The sequence below is a fragment of the Poecilia mexicana genome, unplaced genomic scaffold (genome assembly GCF_051168715.1).
Source record: "Poecilia mexicana isolate PSO_F unplaced genomic scaffold, ASM5116871v1 scaffold_13, whole genome shotgun sequence".
NCBI lineage: Eukaryota > Metazoa > Chordata > Actinopteri > Cyprinodontiformes > Poeciliidae > Poecilia > Poecilia mexicana.
Window position 1 is genome coordinate 18,372,172 of NW_028263382.1, and position 20,253 is coordinate 18,392,424.

Consider the following 20,253-nt stretch of genomic DNA (forward strand, 5'->3'; position numbering starts at 1 on the left):
ATGACCAAACTGTTTTCATTGACACACCAAAAACAAACAGGCAGAGCCAGTTTCTAAGTGATAAAAAGTTAATATGCAGCCGAGCAGCTCTTAAAAGAGTGAGGCAACTCAAAGATGCATTTCCTTGTACGGATAGCTAAAAAAATAAATAAAGAAGGTTTCAAATGGCGGTTAACTGGAGCATAATAACAACAAGTCAAATTTAAACGACAGCTGTTTTATTCAGTGCATTTAAATACATAAACACACACTTGCATATACCAAAAATAATTTTATGGAGACCTAAAAAAAAAAATCAACAACACATCTTACCAGACAAGCATAATTTACATCTGAAAATACTGCACTTTTCATATGAACAAAGACAAATAAAAAATAAACTCCTGTATTCCAAATAGTGACTCCATAAACTGGTGAGTATTCGACAAGAGAGAGATTGATGGACACAGAGAAGTCACTAAGGGGCAACTGAAGACAGCGTTATGTTAATGCAGGTCTAACATACCGATTGGGGTACTCATGCAAAGCCTTCAGGCTGAAAATGTCTCTGAGATTTTAAATGTTCAACATTTGCTGTGTATTTATGGCTCAGGCTGTGATTTATACCCTCAATGAATCATGACAGCTTAAGAGTCTTAGTGCCCTCGTAACTGAAAATCATCCTGACTCCCTTAGAAAAAGTACAGTTCAGGGGCTGACGGAAACATTTATACATAATAAGTATATTAATCCAATTCAAAACAGCAGATAAAAATATGGTTTACATACGTACATGAATTGGATTTTTTTTTTTTAGCTTTAAAATAAAAATATAAAAGAAAACTTTACTGGCAGTTAATAAACATATTTGAGGCTCAAAGCTGTACAGTATAACTTAAACCTGCAGACTGAGGTTTCATTTGCTTTACCTGTAAAAATCTGTCTCCAGGTTTTGGCACTTGATTGAAAAAATATACTGTCTTTGACGGTTATATTACCAAACAAATAAAAGCTTTCCTCTGAAACCAACAAGGCACATATTAACAGTTTTTGGCAGTTGGTTATTAATACAAAGACACATAGACTTAGTATTGTAAGGCAGTGTTGGATATCTGACAGCTTTGTGAGCTGAGAGGTGTGTGCAAGCTAGTTGAGCATTTGATATAATCATGTTGCGATAAAAGCTTGACTGACCTGTTTTGGGTTTGACAAAATTACCCTCCTTTATAATATGGACCGAAACGGCTGTAAGATTATCAGTCCAATCAGTGTGTATTAGTGTTATGTTGTTCTATAATACATTTTCCAGTACACTAAAACATACATGGGTGCATTGGTACTGACTGGACACCATCAAAGTGCATCCAGTCATCCTGCTAAAGCAAACGACTCTATACACCAAACAAGCTTTGTACACTGATCCTGAGGCACTATTTGTTTTCAGGTTGGCATTAGTCTTTGGTTGGTTTGTTCTCGCTTAGCTGGCTAAGTGAGTTTCTGACATTGGGAGTGGCTGCTGCTCCTGCTCCGATCCCTCGATTGCTCCGCTCGGACTGTGAGTTTCTGAACTGAGATCCTGAGGCTCATCGGATGCCCTCCTCATCTGTTCCTCTTCCTCCATCTTCAGTCTTCGCTCTTCAGCCTCTATTTCCTCCGTGGTAGGAATGGAGTTCTTCTTTGGTCTTCCCTTGGGCTTGGTCGGGGCCTCGTGACCTCCTTTGAGCACCTAGAAAAACACACAGACAGCATTAGTGGAGGGCTCCGGTAATAAATGGCAGCAGGAGTCAAAGGCAATGCTTGCTATTATAGTAATTAAGATAAGACATATTGCTGCTTGCTTGGCCTTGTGCGCTCATTCATCTTTAACGATTTCAGGTCTTTTTTTGTTCCCCGTGTTGTTGACCCTTCTACAAAAGTGTTTGCTCTTACCACAATCATCATCAGTCAAGGCTTAGCCTTTCCACACCTTCTCTTCCTGCCATATGGCTACCTATGACATGCATGCTGCTCACATTATGAAAATGACCATATTTATACTAAAAATAGATGCATTGCCTAACACCAAATGATCCTCTTTATTAATCTAATTGGATTGCATGTCACATTGCTGAAAATGTGTGCTGTTTTTATTGTAGCTTAGGTCAACAGTGCTCCAACATTGTTTCCAGCACATCCGATTTTATAAGATTAACAAATATCAAAATAAAATAAAACCAGACAGTGACACCATGTCAACACATCCTGTCCTTATGCAGTAGCTGAGAAAACTCGTACATCCATCATCCTGATGCACAATCAAAGTGACTTTCAGGGTCAGCATCATTAGGAGTATAATGTCATACTCGTAATGATGAAAATAAATATTTGTTGAATCACAATTATTTTAGCAGTCTACTGGGAAAAAATTCAAAATGTTCATTGATTGTGCTAGGACATGCAAGTCTTACCATTTTCTTCCATTTCATACGTCTGTTTTGGTACCATGTTTTCACTTGAAGCTGTGTGAGACCCAGGGACTGAGCCAGGTCCAATCTGAAAAAAAAAAACAAAAACAAAACAATTAAAACTAAGTTAAATGCACATCAGTCTGATATTTATTGTACTTTTTGGACTTCTTAGGCAGAAAAAAATAAGCTAAAAAAATTATGATAAACTGGGCAAAAAAAAAAAATTGTAGATTTCAGAAAAAACAGCTTAACATCATAATGGTATGGTTAAATATTTCAGCATATATAGAAGTTGCATTTTTGTTCTAACCCAAAGAAATATTGCTGGGTCTTTTCCTTAGCCCAAATTTAACTTCCTGTTTTGTTGGATCACTCTTTATAGACTATAGAGTATAAGCGCTCACAAAAACACTTGTTTTTTTGTTAGTGTTGAGTCTAAAAATCTTTAGTTATTCAACACAGTACAAACTACAAACAAAATACATATCCTAATGCTTGTACTGAGAGTAGAATTCCATTCAGACGTATGGTTATGGCTGTTCAGAATGCATCCACCACATGTGGTGATGCATGACAAATTGTCATGTGTAACGCAAAACCTCAGGAAGGGACAGATATAGTTAACAAGGAGACCCTGTGTTACAGGAGAAGAAAGGTTATCAATTTTTAAGTGGGATTTCCTCTTTCCTGTTCCTCAAAAAGGCATTTAACAGTCAGATGAAAGGTTTTTGAATATCCTCAGGGAAGTCACCCAACTTTTACTTGATGGTGAAAGTGGAAACCAAGTCATGGAAAAAAAGGAGCACCAAAGGAAGAAAAGAAAATGTTTTAAATTCATTAAACCATTTGTATTAAACCATACATAAAGAATGTCTATCAAACATGGTTTTCAAACATAAACCAACGTACAGCATGTCAATAACTGGAGGTAAAATACAAGCAATAGAAGATGAAGGAAAATATTTCTTCAGTTAGTTATTGAAGGACTGAAGCCATGCACTCAGAAACGATGTTAGTTACTCCTCTCAGGCAACTTCAAGGATTCTGTTTTGTTCCATTTGCACGATTTTCACAAAGTGCAAAATACATTAATGAAAATATTGACAATGGGGATGATGACAGGGTTGATGAGTAAAACCCTAATTAACATAATCTAACGATTCATAAAATCATTAAGGGTGCGATGACAGGTAATTAAGTCTTTTTATGAATATTTTTGATTTTGGTTACACTTGCCCTCACACATAGCTTGAGCTTATGACCGCAGAGGCTCCATGCCAAGAAAACAGAGGAAAAAAGCGAATGTATCTTTAGATCACAACAAACCCAAGCATGGAGCATGCCACACCTTTGATGTGGGGTTTGAAAAGGGGATTTTCTCTGCTGATGTTTTTGCTCCATCTGGGTATTTAATTAACTCCCAACACTGTGTTAGAGTCGGATATTTTGACAGAACACTAAAGTTTGGCATGGCCATTCACACGGATGGCTGGTTTGATCACTGAGCTGTGCTCTGCCTCGGGGCTTCTGCTTTAAGATGAGGTGTGGCGTCCCTCCAGCAGCTACAGGCAAGTCAGTGTGTGATATGTTCAATAATACATTGCAGGAGCTTTACTCAAAGAGAGGATGTGTGTGGAAAAACAGATAGCACACTTGCCATTTCCAAATTATGCAAATCTGTTTTTGGAAAGGATGTGGTCCGCCACATCACTGAAAATAACTTGCGACCCCTGCCCGAACAGAGCTACGTTGCTGTTAGCATTCTATTTTCATATTAATGCACATGACCATTTAGTGTCACCTCAGCTTTTTGCATTTTTATTTGCTTTTATGAACCACTGATTAGAACCATGTATGTGAAATAAATAAAATTGTTGGATTCGGGGTGCACTAAAATGGCTTGAAATTCTTTCTGTGCAGGTGCAGGAAAGCTTTTTTACAACATTTATGGCTTAATCCCATTCGTGATTAAAATGGAAAAGTAGCCTGCAGGCTAAATATAAATGTGAAGTGCATAATGTTACTGGAAAATATGCTCTAACCTCATGTCAGTCTTCTGTTCCACAGCAAGGAACAGAAGACACACATATTAACATATAGATTACTTCACCTCTCTGTCCAAAACTAAATACCCTTAATGTACACCTGCACAAGTTAAATGATTGGCAGTAAATCTGTGTAAAACATCACTGTTTGCTTGTGTTGGCCGCTGTCCCTCCTTTTTGCGAACAAGGAAGTGGAGCTTTCTTGCTGTTAAGGTGCTCAGGGTTAAAACGTTAACTCTTGTCCCAACTAGAATACTGAGGTAATGCTCTGGCTCCGGTGGATTCATATTAAATGAGACAACCCCCACAGGACAAATCACAAATTATGTTGTTAAGTTAACTACAGCTTGATAAGTGCATTTACGGCTTTGCGAATGTCCTTGAGCGAGCGTGCCTGTTGAAAACTTTTGAAAATGCGCTCTCGATCAAATAAAGTACACAGGTTGTCAAAATGTTTGCAAAGAGTGATATTTATATTGCTTTGGTATCAAGCACATTAGGCTCGTTTAATACCTGTAGATCACTTTCAAATTGCCTTTTTATTTGAGTCCCTTTTTTCCTCATCTTTGGGCAAACAATCTTTTTGGTAGCTATGAGGTATATTCATAATAAATCATTTCTAGGCTGTTAGTTAATTATAAAAAAAAATGGTACTAGACATCAACACTAATCTGACGATTTATGTGATAAACTTTACCAACCTATCGGGTGTGGACAAGTATTTCTGCTTCTGGAACTTCTTCTCGAGCCCCATCAGCTGCAGCTCAGTGAAGATGGTGCGGCTGCGGCGGGGCTTCTTCAGGCGGGGCGTGCTGCTCTCTGTCTCCGATTCGCTGCTGATGCTGAGGGGCGTCTGGCTGGGTGAGGGTTCAGACCCTCGCGGGAGCTGCGGGGACATGAGGGGCAGGTGCGAGGATACCGCGCCCGGGGAGGACGGCTGCGGCAGGTGGGGCTGCACATTGGGCGGCTGCCGCGTGATCACCGAGAGCAGCGGGTAGGAACGCAGTGACGACGAACCTGGAGCGGCACAGACATTGAGGGAGTTCAAAAACACATGGGGAAAACGTGAATTTCAAGTTCAGCAATGACATGAAACATCTGATAACTGGAACTTTTTAGCTGCTCCCCCCCTCGGTCACCTTTTGATAGTGCCAATATTGACTGGCTGTAATTTCTCAGACAGCTTCATTGTGTCACTGCATGGAGTACTTTGGAATTGACCTCTTGTACGCAGAGGGTCGCGATCCCATGACGCAGGCGCTGTTTTACAAAGGTTGTTAAAAATGAAATAGTTTCCTAACCACAAAATGAACATATTTGCAGAATACTATATGTTTGTTACAAGAGCTAAAATAGGATTTTAAATTAAAGGTTTCGTGCATTTACATTTTCCCCTGTTTTGGATAATCTCCAGCTCTGTACAAAGTTCCATACAATTAACCTATAGCTCTATAAATGAGACCAGATGAACTGCAGACGCCAGAATCAATAAAAAGCAACATTTGTCTGGAGCCAAGGCAGAAGGGATGGAGACCTGAAGGTTGCAGGATAAAATTCGCATTAGTTTTTTCATGTGTTTTTTGGCATAAAGTCACATAGGACAAACTAGGAAATCTAAGAAAAATAGAGTACTACATAAAACGTAAAAGTTGGATGTTGATCCCTCCTGACACACAGTGTCCGTTGAAGACCTGGACTTTGTGTTCTATCGTTGGTTTTTCTCACTTGCAGCGCTTCTAAAGAGTTTTCTCTCTCTCAACTCAGAGAAAGAAAAAATATTTTAAGAAAAACAAAATAAAAAAAGCATTTCTTAAGCAGTGATCCATGAGCGCAGAGGTTTGCCGCCATCATTTGCTTCAGAAATTCAGAGTAAATTCTACTTAAGGTACGTGTCAGTAACGAGAAAGAAAATGACTGCATGCAGGTAGCCACAGTTACCCTGCTTACAGAGAAACACACACACACACACATACATCAGACACTGCCTTAGGCTCATCATGACATCATGGTAAAGCGCTGAGGTCACCACTAACCCTTCAATGTTAGATTGCTGGTTTGCAACAAGCCTGAACAGGAAGCCGCCTTTTCACGCCTTGTCTATTCTTGCATGATGTTTCTGCCTTCCCATTTATGTTGTCACTCTTTCTCTCTCCATAAGTCAAATCCATGTTTATGTTACTAATAAATCATCTGACTAAAACGTTTGCACTCATTTGTAAGGGAGAAAATTTTAACACTGACATTTAGCGAACTGTAATTCATAGAATGGAAGGCTCCACGTTGACTCGTGTTAGAGGAGGAAGAAGAGCTGCGCTTCGTGTTTTTTTTTTTTTTTCGTCCTCGCAGTTCAGGAGAAATCTCCTGTCAGTAAAGAGCTCGAGGATGCCTCTGGACTACCCCACCCCACCCACCCCATCACAAGAACACTGAGAGCACAGGGAGAAATGTCAGTCCTCGTGGTGACTTTCCACTGACGGCAAGGCCAGCTCAGTGACATGCTGCTGACAAGCGTTGGTGTCCTGTCAATAGTCTACAAATAAACTGTTTGAGGAGCTGCAGGAACGCAACTCAGCCCCCTGCAAAGGCACATGGATCCTTCTGATAATCACAGTTGGAATGCAAGAACTGGAACAAGCGCTTATAGTAACCATTACCGAAGGCTGCTAATTATAGCTTGGGAAGAGCAGCTAGTTAAGCATTACTATGAAAGCCAGGTGCGTCTTCATTTAAAAAAAGATTGCTTGTAATGTTGTTATTCAGAAGATCTAGTAGTTAGCAATGATGTGAAAATGATAGGCTGCTCACCTAAAAGTGGTCCTTTCTTCAACACACTCTGCACACAGGTCCAACGGAAATCAGCCTGTAGCATAAACCACTTTCAGATCTGATTAATTGCTCGTTTCTTTTTAGGCAGGGAAAGATCTGATGGCAACAATAAATGGTCTAATGGCAGGGAGCTGACAGCCTGTCAAACATTATCCTCAACTGAAGATGGAAGAGTGTGTCTTTGTGTGTGTGAGCACATACTCGCCTACATGTTGACATGGGCGTTATCGGCCTCCTCTAGTCAACTTTATCCCTAATGGGTGGGTTTATTGTCTGTGGCGGATTAAGCCTTAAGATGGGATGAAACCTCTTTTTTGCTCTCTTGGGCTCCGTGTAAGCTCCGTCCAAGCCAGCTATGTGCTGTGCTCTGTGCACTCCTGCTCTTTATGTATATTTGTCATTATGCTGTCAGGTGAGATTACACGCAGTTGATCTTAAGCTCTCTCACCTCTGCCAGAAAACACCACTAAGCACTCTCTGCCCTGGCTCCTGCTGATAGATGGGCCTCCAAATGAAATATCATAACCTGCCAATAGATTGTTTGCTGTTAAGGCTCCAGGTCAGGCCTTAATGTCTCTGATTCATAGGCAGCTACAGGGGAAGTTGAGAACTTTGGGGCTTATAGGGTCCTGGGGTCTCCAAGAGAACTTGGAACCATGCAGCAGGTTGACAAATACGCATACAAGGAGCAACGTAGATAGTTTGAAAATTACATCAACAGAGATATAGAAATACAATTTTTGTCAATTGATAATACAATTGTCATCAAAAGAGCCAGAGAATATTTTTTTTCTCTTACAAAAATACAACGATTTAAAGAATAGTGCAAAAACAAATTAAAACTATTGTCACCAGATGACAAAAATAGAAGTAAAAAGCTGGGATCCACACAGAAAAAAACCCGAGTTCATTGACTTTAGTAAATAGTATCGATTAGGCATAGATCCGGAAGCATTTTCATTCTGTCTCACTGACCTTTTTTCTTAGGAATACAATTTAGATTAGATATGATGAACGTCAGTCAGGGGAAATATTCCAGCTACAAGCTTTTTAATCTCATCTTTGATCCAAAAGTGTACTCAGACAGTTCCCAAGCCATTAAATGCTAATGTGGATCCAAATGGTAATGGGAATAATAATCAGCTTTAACGATTTTGGTACCGATTTGTTTACGTTCCTTCAAGAAGTTCTGTATTTGATTGATTTCATGCTGTATTCTGCTGGCATCTCTTCACATCCAGTGTAATGCGCAGTAAGCACTCTCTACGAAGGGCATCAACAAACCAGACGACTTCATCCTCTTTCTACGATGCACATTGCTTTTTATGCGGTAATTCATAACTTACTTTAAATCATCTTTCATATTCAGTCAAAGTTTGTGTTGCAGAGTGATCTGCAAATATATGTTCTCAACATACAGATCAGAGTTCTTATTTGCGGCAGTGTAAATTACAACTAAAACCTTCTAATGAATAATTGAGAATGGATCAAATAGAGAAAAGCACAATTGGCCATACTGTGATCACATTAGCCCTTTTTAGCAATACTTCTTTTTGTTAACTAATGCCATCTGTGGTGTTTGAGTTGGATTTAAGCGGAAGAATGTTTTCAGTTAAATAATTAAAAATAAAGAGAAAAACCAATTTAAAAACTGCTAGGTTGTTTCATTTAGGACAAACTGCACGTAACATGATTTGCACTGATTTTGAAAGCAAGTCTGGCCCCCGTGTTTCAAGATAATTTAAGCATTTCTGCTGCTGTGTCAATAGCTTGAAAACAAATAAAAATAAACAACTTTTCTTGAATTCACTATAAACTTATGCAGAAAAAATTGAGAGGAAAATAAAGAGTTTCTTGGCTGACTATTTTAGTCCTGTGCCAGTCAGTCCAATGAGCTTTTATGTTATGAAGTGACTAATGCAATCAGGCAAAATGCATTGCTTTTAAATAGTCAGTTTTTTTCAAAGTGGGTTTGGCACGGAGTATACAAAAGTGGGGTTAGAGGCAATTTAGCTTTGAGTAGATCACAGTCAGGTTTTATGAATAGAACAGAATAGAAGAACAAAAATAGCCTTCATTGTCCCACAGGGAGGGGAAATTCAGGTGTAACAGCAGCAACTCGAGTGAAGCCTGTGGGTGACTTTATAAGCAAATGTTTTTGCTTACAAAGTAGACCTGTGTGTGTGTTAAGAGACAAGGGCGATGGAAGGAAGACACTGTACCTCACAGAGGATCGCTAGATTGATAGGTGAGAAACACGTTATGGACGATGCAAAACTTCTCTTGTTATCAACTTCTGTGGACAACATTACTGGCATGACTGTCTTTCAGCGGCCTCCGCTGGCAGCAGGATGAAATAACATCTTCTTTTTTTTTTTTTCTAATGAAGAAGTCAACTTTTCCTGTCATGCAGAGGCCATTCACCTCTCTTTGGTCCCGAAGGGTGCTAAAAAGGTTACGAGGTTCTATATCGAGCATTAGGAGCCATTGATGCTGGGGACTATACTGTGTCTCACACGCCCCTGCAGCTACAAATAAGCGGTGCGCAGAGTGTTCTGATATGTGGCGGCGGGTTACTTTATACATCTGAAAAGAGGGGGTGCCGAAGCCCAGTCAGTCACAGTGCCCTCAAGCATTACCAAGCTATATCAGAGGGATGAGGGAATTACTGCTCCCTATTTATATTCAGCCACAGCGCTGTCATCATCAGATTGCTGGAGCTATTATTTCAGACTTTAGAGCAATTATGTTAATGAATAGTAAAAAAAATAAAAAGGCTGCGTTTATTTGCATTTCCTAAACAATATTCAATAAAATTCTATCTATCTCTCTATCTATCTATCTATCTATCTATCTATCTATCTATCTATCTATCTATCTATCTATCTATCTATCTATCTATCTATCTATCTATCTATCTATCTGAATTAATGTTTTAAAGGATACATTATCAGACAAAAAACAACAACAACAACATAAGACTAACAAAGAATTTTATCTGATTTCATTCAAGTGTCAGTGCACTGCAGGTGCTTCTCACACTGACTTGCACGTTTCCTGCGAACATCTTTGCATCGAGTCACGTACGCAACATATCAGCGTCCAACAGCAGACCATCCATCTATGCGTAAAATGTCCAAAACTCATTACGGAAGGCCTTTGAGCTTGACACAACAGTCACACTAATCAAAGCAAAAACAATCCGGTAGTCCAAAGGTTACAGAGTTTGGAGTTCAGATTTTTTTTTCTTGACCTGCGCTCTCTGTTTCTGTCTCATTGCCTCCTTAGATTACTTTTTTTTTTTTTTCAGCTGCGCCGCTTATCAGTTTGGCCATCTATCATTTGCGCTCAACAAAAGCCCTCAAGCATCACTGATGCTGTCTGACTCTACCGCTTGACTTTGATTTACAGCGCTTAACGCTTTGTGGAGATAAGTGAGGAGTGAGGAAATCTCTGGGGAAGAGTTTAAGAAAAACAATAAATTATCCGTGAAAATTGTTAGTTCTGCAATAAAACAATTATGCAAGCGCATAATTGTGAAATAATGAATTTAGTAAATGATGCATATAATCGGTTAAATGAAATAAAAATCTAATTTGTAGATACAGCCGTACGCGCACAAAGAATAGTGAAAAAAAAAAGATAAAATCAAAACACCTCAATTAATTTTGTTAGGCCAGCGGTACAATCACCAACACCCACTTCATTGCATTTTGATCCAATTTCATCTGTCTCATTCAGACAAAATTGAACGAGACAATCCACGCGAGGCACAAATTGTATAACATTAGTTTGCAATAAATTGGAACTATAAAAATGTAAGATATGAAATTTCATGCTTTAAGAAAACATTATTTGCAGTCGAGTAATTACTGGGCGTACGTCGGTTTACCTGAGCATGAATGAAGAGGCTTTGGTCGAACGATGAGAGAAGGACACATGGAGTACAGAGAAAGTTTCTCAAAGTAATCACAAGTTTCTCTAGAGAGGATCTCGTCGATCATGAAAGTCTTGTAGCGCCTCCTGGCCGCCTTCAGCTGCCCGGGGGAGGAGAGCCTCAGCTCGGCTTGACAGTGCATGGTGTGTCCCCTGTGCGCTCTCTTCGCTGGTACACAACTTAATCTGTCTAAGTATGTTTGAGCCTGTAGGTTTAAACGTCGGGAAGAAATGCGAGTACCGAAGTTCATGCGTTTAGAGAAGTCATTATCTTTGTCTGAAAATGCGGCTTTTGCTCTTCTTCCCCGAATGTGTGGCGGCGAAGATCCGCAGCCTTCAACTTGAGCTGCGCAGGGCGCCTCGGTGGTAATGCGCTGCGCTCACACCCTCTGCTATATAAACCATCCGTGTACTCATCTCAATGCTCCTATTCTCTCTCTCTTCTTTCTCTCTCTCTCTCTCTCTCTCTCTCTCTCTCTCTCTCTCTCTCTCTCTCTCTCTATCTATCTCTCTTACACATACATATACAAGGACACATCCCAAACACTTCCACCTCCCTCTCTACACATACACTAGACAATATCGAGTGCATTATAACTTAAGCACAAATAATATTTCCTATAAACCGATGTTTTTGACAGCGTGGTCGAAAGTAAAACATTCAAAGGTGAAGGAAATATAAGGTATTTTCAATAAACGTGAGTTTCCAGAAACCTGCCACTTCTAATAAAAGCGTCGTTTGTCTTGTTCCAAGTCTGAATATATAACACAAATAATTAATTAGTCTATTGTTTTAAATTATGGAATATATCATTTATAAATGAGTTAAATCAGGCCAGTTTTCTAGTATCCACATGTGAAAATATTGTTACGTTTTGACTGTTTTCTTGTGACTCTTTTATTTCATTTATTCTTTCTTTATTTCTTTATTTCTTTCTGTCTTTCGTTCCCCGTTATTATGCACTTATTAAAAACATTCGTTGAAAACTAATGTTAGCCAATAATAAAGTTAAAATAAGATTTATATTATTATTATTATTATTACTGTTCGCGTTACTTTTCTAATTGCCACTTGACTTGATTCACTACCACTTTAACCTACTTCCCAATGATCTCACCACGGAAATTGCCGGCAGGTGTAATTTATTATCAATCAGTAACTGCGCGCGCATCTGAACGAACCCGAATTTATCTTCCTTAAACCTTCAAAATATTTCCTTTTTCCATTTTCCTTTTTTTTCTTTTAAAGTAGGCTGTACTAAATAATTTGTATATTATATTTTTTTATTCCCCGAAGTCAAATATCTATTACACTTCTAATAATAACAACAAGAATAACTATAACAATAGTAGAAATTATGATAATAAAATAATAATATTAATAATAATCATCATAATCATCATCGTCGTCATCATTTTATGCGTAAGCCTAAAAATGTGTCTAGACTTGTCCGACAGGAGAAACATATCTCACTCAAATTACCGGTAAAGATGCTTGTAGATCTGGCGGCTTTGTCTTGAGAGGACAAAATATTGCTTGATCAAAACGACTTAATACATAATTAATGGCACGAGTCCTTAAGATAAAGTGAAATAAAAAAAATGCTAATATATTTTGCATGCTCGCGAAATATATATATTCCGTTGTGATATATACGGCAGTTTTATTTTTTTTAATTTATTTATTTTTTCCACATGAGTATTTTGGTCAGTAATTCAAGCTCAATTATCTGTGACAATGCATTAACCCCTTGGTACAGGAAGCACCGTTTGCAGGAATCCTGTCACTTGTTATCTGCGTTGCGGGGCTCCTGCAAGGCAGTGAGCGGATAGCTTTCCGGGGGTGTTTAGAAGTGGGATCATTTCAGGAGCCACGCTTCTATTCAGGTCCGAACAGCAGCGGCTGCCGAGTGGCCCCCTAATCTTATTCAGCCTTTCCAGGGCTGGAGACGCCATGTAGATCAACCAATTAGAAGAGTTATGCCACAGTCAGAAGCGTAATATGGATCTTCCTGGTAGGCCTACCGACACCGGTGAGAGGATACTCTCTATTGGAGCGATTTGGGAGTATCAGGATGCAATCGGATACTACAGCAGATTAGAAGGAAGATAGAGAGCTTGGTTCAAAGGCTGAAAAATACAACACACCCTTTTGGAGTGTTGAAAGGGTATTATTTGTTTGTTTTTTTTTAATGAAAGTTTTAATATCTAGACGGTAAAATGAAAACTGTCGGGCAGACATGGCTCAGATTTGATTATCAGTTAGTTTTAAGCAAGAGGTCTGAGGCAAAAGGCAGATTGCAACATGAAGCCCCATGTTTCCAAGTGTTGCTAAATTTGGGATGGGAGTGAAGCCAAACATTTTCTCCATCCGTAAACGCCCAAAACCTGTGCCATTTTTTTATTTATTTAAAGCGTGTTGAGAAAAGTGGATGGGACACTGCTTAGCGAGAAATAAACCTGGCACTAACTCCGTGTTGTCAAGTTGAAAGAATGGGAGTCTGATTCACGTTAAGACTTGAAAGCTTCATAAATAGAAAGGTCAAACGTTGGAGCTGATCATGTAACTAGGTTATATTTAACATCTTAATTGATTCAATAAATGGATGTGTGTGGCGCCACCTGTAGATTACTTCAGAACCCGCTGTACAAGCATATTAGTTACACTTGGTCCATTTATAGGTGCAGATAAGGCCATGTGTGCGTGCATTACAGCGTGTAAGCGTCAACATACAATATCCTCTTTATACACCATGAGCTGTAAATAGCCTTTATGAACAACAACAAAGACTCAAAGGCATGTGTTGAAGCCAGATGAATAACAATACAGCAGTCAAGTGAAAAGAGCTTTATAGAGAAAATGTTCACTTTAAAACATGTTTTACAGATTGGAGTTTAAAAAACATAAAACCCACATAAAAGTAAAATAAAGCCCCTTTTGCTGGAAAGAGCAGAGTTGATCTAAAAATTAAAAAAGTTGGTGCCCTGTGTTTGTTTCAATGTTGCTGGTGGATTTTATAGCTAAAGTTGATGTTCTTTTCAGCAGAAGTACCTGAAAATTTGTTTACATTGTTAGGAGCACCATTTAAGCACAATTGCATAACACAAATCTGGAAAGTATCAAACGTTTTTGAAGTCGTCGTTTTATCTTTTCGTCATTCGAGATTCACTGCCAGTCATGTTGTAACTGCGTCGGCAACATTGCAACCACTTTCAGAATATTCAGAACAGCTGAGAACAAAACTGTCACATCAAAGAAAAATGTTTACATTTAAAAAGACCTTTAAAAAGAGGCCTTAAAGGCATGAGTTAATAAATCCTCAAATTGGTGAGATCATTTACAAACGACCTGAGTATATACACAATGATTTTTAACCTAATTCAGATTTTCTTAAAAGAAATGTCCTCAAAAAATGTGAAGAACTGATTTTTTTTTTCTTTTTTTTTCTTCCACATAGTTGTAACTCAGTAACGTCGCCACCTGTGAGCGTACTCCTTGAGGCCACGATTGCCAGCCCATTCATCACGACCGTTTCCACCTCGGCTGTCGTGGTGACGGTTGCCACCACTCCTGTCATTCTGGTGGTGGTAGTTCTCCCGGCTGTGGCTGTGCTGCTGGTGACGACCGGAGCCGTGCTCATCCCAGTGGCGCTGGCTTCTCCCGCCGCTGTTCATCTGGGTTCGATCATGCCTGTAGTGATCGCCGTCCTGCTGCCTCAACTCCTCTCTGCCAGAATTTCCAACAGCGGGCGACTGCCGCTGGAAAGATTTGGAAAAAGCGCCGTTAAGCTGCTCGAGCTGCTGCATATGGTGCTGCCACATGTTGTTCCTCTGTGGATGTAGAAAAAGACAGGTAGCGAGGCGTTGAGTTTTTTTCTTTGTTGTTTGTTTTTTGAGTTTTTACTTTGTAGGCCGAGAAATAGTGTTACCATGACGTGCTTCGGGAGATTGTCAGGCGATGAAAATGACCTCTGCAGTTGGTGTGGAGGTGTGTATGGAGGAGAACTAAAGTGGACTGGCATCCTTTAAAGGGAATAAAAAAATAAATTGAAAAATGTCACATTTATTAAAATGTTTCTACCAAAACCCTTGTTTCTCATATTTTCATTTACATCAACGCCACTATTAAACAGAAAAGATTTCAGTAGTGCACAAACACAAGATTTACATGAAAGATATTTAGAACAAACTTTAGCTTCTTTATACAGAAAAGAACAACATTTGCCCTTAAGAGCAAGACGTTGGTGAGTGTTTGTGCATTTGATTGGGTGAAGTTCAGTTTGGTCCTCACATATATCTTCAATGGGTTATTCCTTTAAACTAATCAATACACAGGATGCAAGCTTCACACTTTACACAACATGCCACAGAATCAGTGTCTGTACACTGCTTCTGTTTTCATCGCACTTTTGTAGCACACAAAAAACTTATTTGCTGCAAGTTCTGTGCTAGAAGTAGCGGTTTTGAATGAAACTGAAATTAAAATATCACCATTTATGAATCACAGAACATGGGGTTAACTGTTAAGAAATTGTTTTTCTAAACTCATAAGGTCCACCAAAGACCATACTGTTTCTAAGAATTTGGTTAACGGGGGAAAGAAACACATTGACAAGTGGTAAGGGGGCGGGGGGGGACAGAAAAAAAAAATCAAGGGAAAACTTCCTAATTAATCAGTACTTGTCGTATAATGTCTGTTGATATTTACTGAGAAAAATTTAAAATATGTGCATGTATTTTCCCCAATGACAGAAAGTAGATGGTTTAAATAGCAGAAAAAGAAGAAATGTATTATTTTAGCCTACTAAGTTTTTTTTTTTATCATAAATGTTTCCAGAATTATTGCTGAAAAACAGAATAAGTTGGAACAAATTAACCTGTAACTGGACTAAACGGAGTAACTAAAGCTAGTTAGTTATTTAAACTAGCTGTACTCTTTCAAAATAATAACAATAATAAAAAATAAATACACACTCTGCCAAGTACAGGGTACTGGTTGCATTGGTATGTATTTTTCAGTTAGTTAGCACAGCCACTAAATTTAGGTGCATTTTTGCACCTAACATATTTAAAAACAGGTCATTTTCATGACTTGCCATTCAAATTGACAGCAAAGTTAATAATATGGATAACAGTGAATCTGAACGTCTGGTTTTACCTGAATTTTATTACATAAAACTGCAAATAAAATGGCAGTGTTAAGTATTGATTACAAGTATTGATATTAATCATCTGTTGCAGACCAAAGTGTGATTTCTTCCCCAGTAATAAATAGATAAGAGTGCATATTTTTGACTATAAGCACATAAATGAGCCATAAAAAAACAAACAAACAAACAAAAAAATTCTAGCCAGTCTTAATCAAAGGTACAACATAGGCATTAGGAGTGACTGAACACAAAGAGGAAGGAAGAAACTGCTCATTATGCATACTTGTCTGTGTGCTCATGTACACAGCGCTGGCTCAGTTACTGTTCCATTCTTAAGAGCGCAAAGAGGCAAGTATGATCAGCGGGCCTGGATATGCTCTTTCTTTGGCTATTCTATCAAGTTTCTGGACTTAATCCCAAAAGATATCACACACTGCACAGCCTAACCACCAGAAATAAAAGGCAAAAGTGAGTGCAGAAAGTTACTGTTTTTTAATCCACCATACATTTCCTGCAAAAACATTTTCGGATGTTTTTCAGTAGATCTCAAAACTCAAAGCAACTATGCAGTCCATTCATTTTAGAAAAAGAGAGATTAAAAGCAGAGTTTCTACAGGTTTCACCAACTCAAACTGATGATTTGATGTTCATGTGAAGAGCAAACTTGTATTTATAATAGTACAATTTGTTTTATGCAAACGACTCTGCAGTACAGTTTAGATTTACAACCTGAGCACCAACCAAATATTCGGGCTGAAACTTGTCAAAACTGTTTCCTTGATGTTAGGGTAGGTCTTCTGTGGTGCGTTTTTAATAAGCCTACAATACATACAGCACAGTGAAAACTAAACAAAACAAGAATGCATGTTGTCCTTATTGTTGTGTTAATCTATTTATTAAAGTCTAAATAGATGAGTAGGTAGTTTATCCTGATGAAGAAAGAAAGAATGTAAGGTGCAGAAGTTAATCAGACTGAAACAAGCACAGCGCACTGGCCCTGCCCTGCTCCGCTCCCATCAATCACTCAGCCCAGAAGATTTGCTATTGACTCACCCTGTGGTTACAACATGTGACAAAATGGAACATGAAGACGTCAAACAAAAGCTAAAAGTGAAAGACGTTACACGACTAAACCAACAGAATGCAAAGTCAGAGGCCTGGAAGTATTTTAAACTGGTTGTTGATCTCTACAAGACATGCACTGGCTTCACTGAGTGCACCAAATGTGTTGCTTTTCTCTCCTATGTCAGGTTTGCTTTGGGCTCGATCCTCTAATTGAAGTTAATTAGTAGGGTTGGATCAAGCTCGGACACAATTTCTATGGTCCTGGGCCGGGTCAGATTCTTTAGGCCCAGTCTAAACTTTACTCTGCAGGAGGAGACACTACAGTCCCCAGTGATCCTCTTAACCATCCTCGCCTCCATCTTTAAATCAGGAGTACTTGCTGATAATTTAACAACCAATGTATTAATTCCCTGTGTTTGTTAGGTGATAATCATGTATGCTTATTTTAATTAAAATTTTACTGGTAATAACTTGTAACCATTTGTGCAAAAATACTTGACATTTCTTTACGTGATGTCCTGTGTCGTCTTAACACTCTCATAAAAAAGATTAGAGGAGTGGGGGCATAATATACGGGGCAATTATGTATTCTTACCTTTGGCCATGAGGATTTGGGGTATTTGCAGGACTAGAATTCTGGGAATTTCCTGGACTGCTATGACTGCTACCTATGAAAAAAGTGGTTTTAAAAAATTAAAATGTTACATTCTAGGTTTATATTTTAAATTTATCCTAAAATGTTTTGTGCTGCTTTATACTTAATTAACAGGGGTTAAAAAAAATCTGCTTTTTGAAGCACATTCAGAAACTGTCTTTTCTTCTTGCATAAATATAGTAAAAATTATTTATTTATACTTTTATTGCCACTGAATAATTCCAAAGTCATAAAAGTATATATTGCTTTTACTAACAAAACAATATATTTTGTCCAACCTTCTGTCTATATTTCTTTTTTTTTTATATGTTTATGCGTGTCAGTACCAACAAAATATTATATTTTGCTAAACTTTGGTTATTAATTTGAGAAAAAAAGTTTTATTTACAGAACATTACTACTTACCATGCAACAAAAATCTGCATAAAAATCACGATAGCATCACTCTCATTCCGTAGCAGCATTAATGCAATTGGTGAACATTGTTTCAAGCGTTCCTAGCCAAAATTACATTCTCTACATTTTAAGAGGCATAAAAGCCTCCTCAGCAGAGAAGCTTTTAGGCCAAAATAGTAGTTATATTAATCTGTGTTATGGAGTATTAGTACACTAAAAATGTCAGATTAATCATATGTTTTAATGCACTCATGTTGACAAGCCTAAAATGATTCTATCTATGACAAAATATTAGCACTTCTGCTAGTTTCTATTCATTTCAGGGACCTTTGTGGATTTTTCATTCATTAATAAATGGGTACCAGCAATTTTGTCCATGAGTGTATGGCATATTGAATAATTAAAAATGTTACATTGCATTTTGTATCATTATTTCTACAATAAATGAAACTGATGTTTCTTCTCCAATTTAGCAAATAGAAATAATTTTCATAATTCTAACTGGTCTAAAACAGGACAAGTTTATTTCAGACAGCGAGAAAGGAAGCATTCTTACTATGTGAATGTACACAAATGTACATATTTTTATTCATATGCACAGTAGCATTCCATGTATCCTCACATCTACATAAATTAAAGATATTGAAATGTAACTATTTCCGATTTTTATTAACTAACTTAAAACGTAAAATAATTTACTAAGTGAGTTGTTTAAACTTCATCTATTGATGCTGTAATTTAATGCAAATATCGATAAATTAATTCTAATTTGCTGTCGCATTATTTACAATGACTGAGATGTTAAACGAAGCTCATAAAAACAACTGATTTCTCACCCGTTCTGAACTGGACTTGGATCGTTTTCCCATACAGCGATGTCCCGTTTAGAAGTTGCATGGCATAAGGCACGGACACCTCATGTTTATAAACTGCAAAGCCAAAGGTTTTCTGTTTCCCATCCGAATCTTTAGGGATTTTAGTTCGGATGAGAGGTCCAGCCTGCAAACACAACCACTTTCTGTCACAAACAAGGACGCAAAAACATATAAATTACACGCTAACAGAATAGCTTTAGTGCACATAATAAAAATGTTATAAAAAAGAAGAAAACTTAAAGAAAGCTTAATATAATATCAGGTTCGTAAATTACAACTCTGGCCTGTCTATCCTCAAACATTTTCTCGGGATTAGCATTAGCCTGCCGTTACAAACAAACAGGACATCTGCTAGCTTGTGGCTAACAACAGCAGCACCTGTAAAAACAGCTCGAACAGGAGTTCCTCCGTAACTCTGGTGTCTAAGTTTCTTATGAAGAGAGTGCGATCCGCTTCGTCTTCTATACCCATCGTATTTGAGGTGCTTATGAAACGTTTTGGTAAAACAAACAAACACAGACACTAGCACGAAAAACACCGTGGCATTCAAAAGTAACCACCTCTGTTTTCTTCTTCCTGAGCCGTCTTCATTACGGAAGCGTTACTGCCACCAACTGGTAAGGAGTGTGGACAACATGACAAATAAAATAAAATAAAATAAAATAAAATAAAATAAAATAAAATAAAATAAAATAAAATAAAATAAAATAAAATAAAATAAAATAAAATAAACATTATTTAATTTATGTATTATTCATATTTTAAGCATTACTTGTTATTTGTTCAGTTTAGAGTTTCAAGTGTTACTTGTTAAAACTGATTTTAGATGCACTCTTACATGTACAGTTTAAAATAAACATGTTTCCACCACATCTTTCC

At 37.9% G+C, this 20,253-nt stretch overlaps 2 protein-coding genes across 2 annotated transcripts; both read right to left on the reverse strand.

Annotated features, from left to right (window-relative positions):
• Positions 1 to 201: 201 nt before the first annotated feature.
• barx2 (BARX homeobox 2) lies at positions 202 to 11,642 on the reverse strand. The gene is made up of 4 exons (XM_015008970.2): positions 11,190 to 11,642; positions 5,173 to 5,488; positions 2,427 to 2,511; positions 202 to 1,705 (listed from the first exon to the last, which is right to left on the reverse strand). The coding sequence occupies exons 1-4, from the start codon at positions 11,482 to 11,484 to the stop codon at positions 1,457 to 1,459; spliced, it is 945 nt and encodes a 314-aa protein (XP_014864456.2). The 5' UTR covers positions 11,485 to 11,642; the 3' UTR covers positions 202 to 1,456.
• A 2,424-nt stretch (positions 11,643 to 14,066) lies between these two features.
• Positions 14,067 to 19,928, reverse strand: rbm7 (RNA binding motif protein 7). Its single transcript, XM_015008969.2, has 5 exons — positions 19,753 to 19,928; positions 19,336 to 19,498; positions 18,044 to 18,116; positions 15,163 to 15,256; positions 14,067 to 15,064 (listed from the first exon to the last, which is right to left on the reverse strand). The coding sequence occupies exons 1-5, from the start codon at positions 19,843 to 19,845 to the stop codon at positions 14,699 to 14,701; spliced, it is 789 nt and encodes a 262-aa protein (XP_014864455.1). The 5' UTR covers positions 19,846 to 19,928; the 3' UTR covers positions 14,067 to 14,698.
• Positions 19,929 to 20,253: the final 325 nt, after the last annotated feature.